At 33.1% G+C, this 10,892-nt stretch overlaps 2 protein-coding genes across 3 annotated transcripts; one reads left to right on the forward strand and one right to left on the reverse strand.

Moving 5' to 3' along the window:
* Nucleotides 1–281: 281 nt before the first annotated feature.
* Nucleotides 282–4,471, reverse strand: mettl8 (methyltransferase like 8). Of its 2 annotated transcripts, none has more exons than XM_024286674.2 (10): nt 4,283–4,414; nt 3,538–3,694; nt 3,337–3,428; nt 2,912–3,243; nt 2,781–2,830; nt 2,541–2,601; nt 1,340–1,479; nt 1,092–1,198; nt 951–1,016; nt 282–780 (listed from the first exon to the last, which is right to left on the reverse strand). In XM_024286674.2, the coding sequence occupies exons 1-10, from the start codon at nt 4,398–4,400 to the stop codon at nt 611–613; spliced, it is 1,293 nt and encodes a 430-aa protein (XP_024142442.1). In that variant the 5' UTR covers nt 4,401–4,414; the 3' UTR covers nt 282–610. The 2 variants fall into 2 exon arrangements, with proteins under 2 accessions (XP_024142442.1, XP_024142443.1); XM_024286675.2 differs by having other exon boundaries at nt 290–780; nt 3,538–3,705; nt 4,344–4,471.
* On the forward strand, nt 4,412–9,892 carry dcaf17 (ddb1 and cul4 associated factor 17). The gene is made up of 14 exons (XM_024286673.2): nt 4,412–4,573; nt 5,023–5,126; nt 6,086–6,176; nt 6,272–6,408; nt 6,508–6,586; nt 6,667–6,756; nt 6,844–6,951; nt 7,058–7,160; nt 7,244–7,386; nt 8,292–8,401; nt 8,489–8,573; nt 8,760–8,843; nt 9,513–9,668; nt 9,771–9,892. The coding sequence occupies exons 1-14, from the start codon at nt 4,445–4,447 to the stop codon at nt 9,885–9,887; spliced, it is 1,536 nt and encodes a 511-aa protein (XP_024142441.1). The 5' UTR covers nt 4,412–4,444; the 3' UTR covers nt 9,888–9,892.
* The last annotated feature ends 1,000 nt before the right edge of the window (nt 9,893–10,892 follow it).

The following is a 10,892-nucleotide window of genomic DNA, read 5'->3' on the forward strand; positions in this document are numbered from 1 at the left end:
AAAGTCACTATGAATTTCTAAATAGTTGATTTGTTTTGCTTCTTGTTTGATTTCCTTATTTTTTTCTCTAAACTTTTAATCATTTAGAATTTTTCAAGCACACATTATTAAAGCTAATATGTCTATGAATCAATGGTATCCAGATTTTTTAAATAGAAGATCAGATTTGGTAAAGTAAATATGTGTGAAGGCCTTTGAACCCTTATAATAACAACTTCCCTTCTGTTTTGTAGCTAACATAATATTTTTCATTTTTTTTTACATTAAACAGAAATAAATTTAAATATATATATTTTTTAATCAAAATCACAGTGTATTTCTGATTTGAAGACACAACATAATTCAGCCAATCACAAGCAGGAAACCGTACAGTCCTTAAAAAGGGTTGGAGGTCTCAAATATTGATTTTATGGCAAGGGCCCACAGAAATTTGAAATGGGGCACATGGGCCGGACTTTGGACATGCCGGTTAAAAATGGAGCCAGTTAAATCTTGTAGGGAATATCAATACAGTAAAACACCTTATAGCTCTTTCTTGTAATGTTTTAGAACTTTATTATAACTAGTTTTATGTAAAAAAACATTTATGAAAAAGGGTCATGAACGATTATCAGCTGCAGCAGTGGTGGGGGGAGTGTTCAGGATTTGGTTTCCTGAATTTGCTCTGCATCCACACTCGGCGCATTGCAACTTTCTTTTTTCTGTTCACTTGAAGTCGTCGGTCCTCCAAGTTCTGAATCTGTTCCAGTCCAGCTTTAGAAAACAAATCTCCAACTTCTTCTGTAATAAATTTAGAAGAACTCAGTCAGCAAACATTTCCACAACATTTTCAGAAATATGGCATTACAAGCCCACAACCAAACTTATTCAGATTTTTTTCCCAAATATAAGAACTATTGATTGTAAATACACCAATTATTTACATAAAAAAAACATTTTCACTCCAGTACCTTCAGTGAAATAATAGACACAGGTTCCATCTCCTCTGGTATAGAAATTTTCTGATAAACATCTCCCTAATTACAAAGAAAGATGACATTTGAATCACATATTTGACTATTAGTTGCTATAACAGCAAAATGATGCTCTACCTTTCTTAAACCTGAGTTGGGAGAAGTCGTATCTTCCATAATCCCGGAAGAGGAACATTCCTCCAGGTTTCAGGTACGATGACAGTCGGTTCACAACTCCTTGCAATCTACAAATGTAAAGCATAAAAAGTCTGAATATGCCTGTTTTATATCTTTAAATGAACTTGAATAGCTTGAAGGTGGGAATGGAGGTTAATGAATGTGACTAATAACATCAGAAATTCTTGTTGTCGTTGATTTTTACTTACCGCTCTGGATGGATGGAGGAAAGCACAAAAACCGCCAGAATAACATCCAGGCTCTGAAGAGGAAAAGGGAAGGAGGATCCCTCCTCACAAATGTCATGGACAAAAGCATGACATATAGAATCATCGTAATCTTGATGCTCCTATAAGAAAAGATTCATAAACGGTCATGTTTATGCAGCTAACGTGAAAAATATGAAACAATAAAATTTGCTTTAGCGAAAAAAGAAAAAAAAAACATTTAAAAGATTAACAACAGGTTTACTAACAGTACATGTGAAATGCCAATAGACACTGTTAGTATTTAATTAAAAACAGTAAAGGAATTCATAACAAACATCTGCAGATTGAATGTGGCTTTGTGCCATAAAACATAGTCGACTTAATTCTTATTTAGTGTCTAAAATGCCAATTTCTAATCCTCTGGATTGAAAAAAAATCTGCCTTAAAACGTTTTACTTAAATTGAACTAGTTTGTACCTGTTTGTTGATAGAAAGAATGCAGCTTAAGCTATTTAAAATCAGCAGAATTTTTATGAAGAGGGAGCCAGTAAAATTCCATGAAGTTTTGTCCCTCGGATATGATTATTTACAGACTTACTGTAAAGTACAATCACTATTCAGAATTTAATTCAGATTTTCCCATTCTAAAATGGGGTCAAACACAAAGAGTACATAAAACTACACCTAACCCACTTTATTTACCTGTTTCACATTAGCATATTTAAGCCATTTGTGTTTTTACTTTAAAGTACTATTTTTATTTTAAGTAAATAGATTATATTTAAAGATTCCAAAGACTTTCTTGTTGCTAAATTATTAAAATCAAAGAGTATTAAAATGTGTAAAATGGGGTTTTCATCCATTAACCTTCCATGGTAAGGACTTTTGTCTGTTTTTATCCAACTACTTAAATAAAATTAAATAAACAAATTAGGCTCATGATTACTGTATTAACTTGTATCAAACATTCTTTTAAATTTATAATTATTTAAGTGCAAGTATGAAGAATATTGTTTGTAAAGATAATCAGAAAAATAAGCAAATTTAATTCATTTTTAAATCATCAATAATATTATTCCAAGTTTGTACTATAGATAATTTTTTTGAGTTGAGTAAATTAAACTAGAAAAATACAATTTTCAGTTATATGATTATATGTTTCCGGTTTAAAATAGATTTTTTTGGGGTGCAAACGGCTTACCTTGACAATCTGAATAGCGCGAGATGAAAAGTCACAACAATACAAAAAGGAGTCTGTGTTCCTGTGAAAAGACGCACGATTTAATATGGGAGTCAAATTATAAACTGACACATAAAATCAGATTTATAGTCCTTTCCTGTTCTGTTTCTACACATATTATTAGTCATAAACAATAACAATAGTATCAGTTTTGTGTTAGTATTTTAATCAAATACAATAGAGTCCAGAATATGAACTTACCTGATGTTGTTAAGAATAGGAAAAACACTGTTTCCAACTCCACATCCAACCTGACAGAACAAGTAAAAATATTTTGTTGTATGATGGCATACTATAAAAGATGAAAGTACACAAATATATATATTTAAAACCTCCAATATCCTGAAAGATGCATCATATCCAGGATAAAAGGAGACCTCCTTTGGCCCTTGCTCTCCCTGAAAATTGAAGTTGTTCATTTTCCAGGAGTCCTCAGTGGGATCATTATGTTGATAATGTCTCGTCTCTGTGTTTGCTGTGCATCCACTCTGAATCTGGATCACTTCAGACTGATGATGCACGTTTTTGCCATGGTCTTCTTTGAGTGATGGATAAAGAAGTTCCGGAAACTCTAAAAACAGCCACCTGCGATCTTTGAAAAACTTATTCTGGTGGATCTCATAAAACTTGTCCCAATACTGGCAAGCATCTGCATCGAATTTACCTGTATGAAAAAAAATCAGATTTGCTTAGGTATTCTGCACAAATTTGGTAATAAATGTAAATAAATTGATACATAGTCCGAATTTAATCATGCCTTTTTCTGCAGCAGGAATTTGCTCATGAGAATTTTCTTGAGCTTTCTTTCGTGCATCTTCTTTGTCCTCGTCAGTCCACTCAACATGGTCCCTAAAACATAGTAAATTTATTAATTAGTTGTTTTACTAGTAGTTAATTTATAAAAATGAAGAAATAAAATGCTAAATTTGCATATATTTTCTGAATATATATTACTAACCACATGTTGTGCTTAAAAATATCGTCAGTACTGGTAAGAATCCGGGAGCCTAGTGGAGCCACAGGTCTCGGTTTGGTGTTTTTGAACTTCATGGCTGATGTAGCAAAAGTTGTCGCCTGTTTGGCTACAGATAACCTCCAGCATTTAAGCATTTGTTCTGAAAAAATCATAAAAAAATAAAGGAAGAGAGAAAGAGAGAATAGTTACAATTTCTAAGTGCAAATAAAACATATATTTGAGCATACTTGTTTTTTTTATTAAATACATTCATTCATTCAATACAATTACTTTTAAATTCAAAATGCACTCTCTGAAATGTTTAATCAATAAAACATATCTTAGGTAGGTTATTTATAAATTAGATTATCATTGTAGTTTAAAAGTGTCCTATTTAAACCCAAAAGCTTTATTTTTCATTGAATCCATAAGGGAGCAATGACCACCAAAAGAGGGCGCTAAAACCCTAGAACATTGCTTTTTCGTTTAAGTTTTTTTAACAGAAGAAGATGGCTGATCTACATTGGGCTATAGCGGCTAACAAACACAACACCGACAGAGAATGAGTATGAAATCCTCACGATTAAATATCGTTATTGTTTTTCTTTTAACTATAGCTTATTTCGTCACAACTCCTCGAGGTTGTATGTCTGACAGATAGTAAGTGTAAATGAACGACTTATTCAAAATTTCGTGCTAATTTGGCATAGTTTAGAAGCGTTCAAATGTGTTGTTAGCAATAGCTAACCTTTTCGGGAAGTGAATCCAGTTAAAAACAGCAACGTTGTTGATGTGGAAACCTTTCTTACCAAAAACTGTGGACAGCGTGTTGATTTTGCCGGAGTCCTTTCTGGTCCTTTTACCATGATGTGAAACAGCCTTTGGGTGTTGCTCAAAGCGCCGCCTGTAGATGGCGCCACACCGACGGAGGAGCAGCGTTAATGCCGCGGAGCTACTGACACGAAGAAGCAGAGGCATCCGGGATGCTGGGACCTCATACAGGCATTGTTTGAACGTCCTCAGAGGTGTTCTCCTCCAGGTAACACATTGCAGTCTTGAAGACTGGATAAATATTTTTTATTTTATTTTCATATAGCATTAAAACGTTTAAACAATTAATCTTAAAAAACAGCCAAGCCATGGCTACAGAACTGGCAACAACAATATATATTTATGATAATTGTGATTGTTTTATGATTATTAATAATTGTCAAGTATGACTAAATGTGTAAATATAAAGACAGCAGAATCACTGAAAGGTGGAAGGGTTTTATTAGGTGTAGGCTTCTTCCTGTTTCTTTATTAATCATTTTTTGGATCAACAATGTTCTTTACTCTGAATTGATTTTTCTAACTATATGATTATATATAAGTTCTTCTTATCTTTTAATAATTTTGTTTAAAAAACGAACTTTAACCCATTGTTGTGTATTGTTCTTTATCCCTTTGCTAATTCATTGTTTTAAATCATACAAATTTTCATCGTAGGAAAACAGGAATTTCCGAAAAGTTTGGAGCAAGACTTCAAAATCTACAATAACTTATGAGTGTGGAAAAATCTACTTTGACAATTATCAGAATTGCTACAGCTGGTGAGTATATTTACATTAAGGAATCTTATATTTATTGAAATACCAAGCACTTTATTTCAGGGTTCAGAGTAAAAAAAATCAAATTAGACAAAGCCCTATAAATATGACAATTTTTTCAATTAAAAAAAATTAGTCAAAGGATGGATTTAGACTTTAATGGAGCTCTTAATTAATTTAAGAAAAATGCATGCACATTTTCTTGTTTTTCTTTATTATTTTGCTCTTTCTTGTACCATGTAAGATGGGTAGAAATCAATTGGATCTAATAAATGAAGAATTTATCAAGGTGTGATTTACTAAATAAAAAAAAAAAAACATGTGTACATTTCAAACTAATATAGGAAATACTTCTCAGTTGGACTTTTTAAAACATAGTTATGGGATTTTTATCAATTTAAGCTCATTATTGTTCCACTATATAGCTTCTTGTCGGTTTTATTATTGCAAAAAAATAAATGTGGGTTCTGTTCTATGATTTCTACTTTGTGCTTGTGGATCACGGGCTTTAAGACATTTTTCTCTGAACTCTACAGATTTGAATGTTTGGATGTTACTTTTTGGTGATCTTATAAAGATTTTTCTTTGCTTTCCTTTCTATTTAACTGTTTGTTGTGTATTTTTTGGTATAAAAAGACTAATTTACAAAGTGAGTGTCTCCATTTTTAATTAATACTATACAAGCTAATTGAGATCACCCCAAAAATGTTTATTCCTTTATTTTTAATCAGTCGTTTTTTTCTCATTTGCAAACTTGATCAAATTCAGTTTTAAAGCAATTCTATTATTGTTTATTATTTTTTATATTTGTTATTGCTGTACGTGTCCAAAAAATAAAAATACGTCTTTATAACTGACTTGAGTTTGGCTCTAAGATGTTACAAAACTTACCTAGAAACAAACAGGGATTTTACACACAAAGTATTTATCTATCTAATTAAAAACATTCATTTATTTTTCAGCGTTCATGCTGAACCTCAAAGTTTGTACAAACTGTCAAAGAGGTCCAAACAGGAAAAGTTTAAAGATGCTTTGCTATGCCAGAGCCCACTCGTAAGTAAAACTAATACCTCTTTCTTTTTTTATCGATGCAGAAATGAAATTTTAATTTACATAATAATTAATGTTTTTTATGTTTATTTCATCAGGATAGAACATTACCCTCTGCCTCCGATCACACTCCGAGCCTCCTCGCTCTAACAGCTAATAACTGGCTGTATCGCATCTCCGCTCACACAGGAAAAGAGCTCCAGAGAGTTTATCTTTCTCCAAGTTTTCAGTTCAGGTATGTTTTGTCCTCTCCCTGTCAGTATGCTGTTATCATTTATGTACCATAACGGTCTCCAAACTCCATATTTCAAACAACTTTTCTTTTATTTTCTAGATATCTTGGTTGGGATGTTTCTCAAGAAACATTTTACATTAAATCTGTTCAAAAGAAAGAAACACCTTTAGAAAGACAGGTATTATTTTTTTTATATATATTATTTTTCAGGACTTGCTTTTGATATTAAAATTATTTTGAGCTTTTGTTTAACTCCAGGCAGGAATCTCTCAGAGTACAGTCATGCACTTGGCTGTTTTCCATGTGTTCCCTTTGCAAATTGTTGGAATTCTGGAGATCAATAAAAAAGTACGCCTATTTTCTTCTTGTTAATGTTTTTTTCTATTTATTTTCCTCTGGAATTCATATATGTTGGTATTTTTATATATTTTTTAGGTGTTTGGAAGTGGTGTAACTGATGTCGTTCTGTCTCAAGGCGTCCTCGCCGTTTCTCACAGCAACAAGTCAGTGAAGCTGTACAGCTTTGAGCACATTATCCAAAAGGTCTGTTTATTAAATCAGATAAACAATGTTTACAGAATAATTTATAGATATGCATTTTTCTTGCATTTTCTTACATTTGTTATGACTGTAATTCATTTTCTTTCAGTATTTAACAGAGAAACTGACTCTTGGAAAACAGAGCGTGCTCCTTGAAGGTAAAACTGTGGGAGATGCTCCATTTGGCATCCCAGTAAATATCCAAATCCGAGGTGAGTTTGGCTGAAAATTTAGTGATTACTTTTTATCAACCAGTTCAGATCAGAAAACTCAGTTTTTCTTTTTTCAAGCACAGATTGTCCTCCTGTGTTATTCGAGGTGTCTTGTTCCAACAATGGCGTCCAGATCGGAGGCTTTCCCTGGCACTATATTTACACACCTCCACACAAAACTCACAGGGGGACTCATCACATCTGCTCACTGCAAGACCACACGATGGTACAAAAGTCTTTCATTTATTTATTTGTTTTAATGCTTTTAGTTATTGTATAGTAACAGTAGCTGGTTCATTTCTTAGTCTTTGAAGTCTAACTCCGATCATCTTTCGATCTATTTTAAAAGCTTTCCCAGGGTTCTATTAATTATGGATTTCAAGTTTTTAGCCCAAATTTCAAAACCTGTTTCCATTAAAAAATCACCTCTGCTCTCCCTTTGCTGAGAGCTTGGAGCAGGGAGCTTGTGGCCCACCCAGCGTATTTTCTTCATTATAAATTTCAAACTTTCATCTGCTCCTGTTTCATGATTTGAATAAGGAAAAACTCAGAAATGCGATTTTGTGCTTAAATTTCTTTATTTATGTCCTCAATTGTCAGAAAAAAATGCCTCAATACCATGTTAAAACACAGTTTTCATCACAGTAGGTCTTTAAAAGGATCGTTTGACAGTTTTGAAACCAGAAATCCAGCTTTATTAATCCCAATCAAATGGGTGGATTCAGGTGGAGCATCGATCGCCTTTCAAATCCATCTGAACATTTTCTCAAGATTCTCTGTTTTTTTTCTTTATTTGGTAGATTGAGATTATATGATGACAAAAAAAAAAGCAAAACCCTACCTCTTTAGAAAAAAATTCACATCAGATTGAAAATGACAAGAATTGACTCAGAAATAATTATTCATTTGGTGTTCATTATTGGTCAGCTCTAAGCGGATTAAACAACAACAACAAAAAAAAAAACTACTCACTTCACGTTGGAATTTTTTTATTATTTAATTTCAGAAATTAAAATTTCTCCCAAATCCATTGGAATTTAATGAAAAATCAAATGCTGCACTATTCTATTTTAGTTTCATCAACACTAAGTACATATTTGCTTGTAACCCTTTGAAACTTTGTAAAATTAGGCAACAAATGGAATCCAAAACATGAACTGCTGCGCTCTTGAGAGTGACGGGATCTTTTTCCATCCAGATGATTCCGGAAGGATCATCCATGTTGGGCCTACCACTATAAAGTACAGTTTTTTTATGTCACTGCATTGAAATTATAGTCATACATAGGCAGGAAAAACACTTTAAACACCTATTTTCTTATTTTCAAGAGTCCTCAAAATCCTGGGTGAGATAAACTCTTCTTTGCCATCAAAGGTAGTTGAGGATTTCTCCATGGCAACTCATCGAAACACCGTGAGTGGGATGCTAAACAAACACGTTCTGAGCTTTGATTGCACATTCTACTTTGACAAATCATTTTTTTAAATATAGTTAGTGATTTATCAAGAAGCCACTCATGGGTGACAGCAGAAATGACCTGTAGGTGTTTTTCCTCAAGGTCTCATGAATCTAAGCGTTGTCGCTTTTGTCTTCCTGCAGCCGACCTCTGAAGTGACGGTCACCTCATCAGGCCGCACGGTGAAGAGAAGGTTTCATCAGCTAGATGATGACCCAGGTCAAGAGGTAGAAAGTGTTCAGTGTTTGCTGCTCTTACAAATCCAGACAAATGAATGCTTATAGTTTTAGATTATAGTCTGTAAACAAAGAAAGCTACTATAGTGTATAGAGGTCATTCTTCTTAAATCAGCAGTTAACCTTTTTTTTTAAATTAATCAACTGTCTAGACTTAATTAATTAATTAATCAACTGACAGACTTTTTTCTGAGAGTGTTTTTTTTCTGTGGTCTGCATTCTGATTGGCTCTTGACTGTGTCAATCAATCTCCTTTTGTCCTGTACAGAGAGCGCTAAGTTTGCCACGTTTACATATATCCTTTCATTCTGTAATACGGAACTTTTTTTTCTACAGTGCGTTCCAAATTAATAAGAAAAATTGTATTTAAATGTCAAAAACTTAATCTGAAATCTCCTGTGATCATTATTTTTCCAGGCAAGTTCAGTTAAAGGAAAAACTACTAACAAATGACGTTCCATATTATGACGCAGAATAACATTTTCAAGCAATATGGTGAAAAGCATGAAATAGTTAAATGCTCAAAAACTTAAGTGTCCTCATTGTACTATTAAGAGATTTTTGGCTGATTCAGAGCACACATGGGTTTGTGCAGATGTCGAAACTATCCATCTTTGTACAGATTATTTTAGGAATCAAAACAGAATTTCAAATACGCAGGCTTTCCGCATGGTGGAGTACGAGGACGAGCTTGACCTTCTGGCAGTAGTGATGACCGACGGCGTGGAGGAAGAAGGAAGAGCTCATGTCCGACTGCATGACAACCAAACGGGGCGTTTACTGAGAAACATAGATCTGGTGGAGTCTTGGGATGAGGTGAGCGACTTGAACTAAAAAATATGGAACATGGCTTTCACTCTTCTGTGCTGGGATAAACCTGTCCTCTGATTTACTTTTTTTCCCCTTTTTCATTCATAGACTTATCAACACCAGCTGTTCTTTGACAAAGACACAATTGTTCACATTGAACAGAAGAACAGCAATTTCTGCTGCCATGTTTACAAACTCAGGAGCATCTCAAGTAAAGGAGGCTGACTGAATCTGTACAGCATTGAATGCCCACTTCTTTTGTGTTTTATCCTCTTTATGATTCCTCATATTTTTATTCATAGTGGTAATTTTTAAATGTAGAATATTTTATTTAAATTTACAGGCAGGTATTTTGACCTGATTCTAAACAGTTGCTGGTTAGATATGTGTTTTATATTTTGTTTTATTTACACTTGATCACTCCTTTTTTAAAATTTCATTTTAAACCAATAATTGTTTGCACTGTTTAGCTCATGTATATCCATTTTTGTACTGTCTTTTAAATAAAATGCTTTTACTTTCCATGTTTCTTCATTTTTGCTTTTTGAAGCACCTGTTCAAACACCATTTAGGCACCAAACCGTTTAAAAAGTAAGAGTTCTGCTACAATTGGCAATGATGGAAACTTTTATCTTCTCAGCCTTAAAATCTTATTGGTTAAGACTCATTTATTTCTTATACTAAAAATGTTTTGTTGTGGAAATCAGAAAATGTTGACTGCTCCCTTTAAGAATAAATATTTCTTAATTTACCAAAAGAAAAGCAGCACAAATGCAACTTGTATTTGAGATCCAGTTGCAGTTAACATTCGGATCATTAAATAAAATGTATTTTAGTGTTTCATTTTAACATGAAAGGTGTATTCATAATCAGTCATACTCTTTAAAAAAAAAAACTAGTGAAATATTGTTTTTGGTACTGTTTTGGAATGTATTGGGATACATATCATCGTGATACGTATCACATCGCCAGACCCTTGCCAAAACACACTAGTCTGCTGAATTAAAACATATAATTACTCTTAACTTATTTTGGGTGGAAATTTTTTTTGTATTCTGTTTTATTTTTGATAACCACTGCATTCTGGTGGCACTTGAACAGATTAGGAGAAGAGCCTCAAAAATAATGTCCAAATTATAAAGAATTAAACTTTTTTTCTAAACCTAAGCTTGTAGAAATTCGCAAAAAACTGAGGTCTGAGGATGAGGCAGCAGAGAGGAAAGAGTTGTT

This window comes from Oryzias melastigma, linkage group LG21, assembly GCF_002922805.2.
Source record: "Oryzias melastigma strain HK-1 linkage group LG21, ASM292280v2, whole genome shotgun sequence".
NCBI lineage: Eukaryota > Metazoa > Chordata > Actinopteri > Beloniformes > Adrianichthyidae > Oryzias > Oryzias melastigma.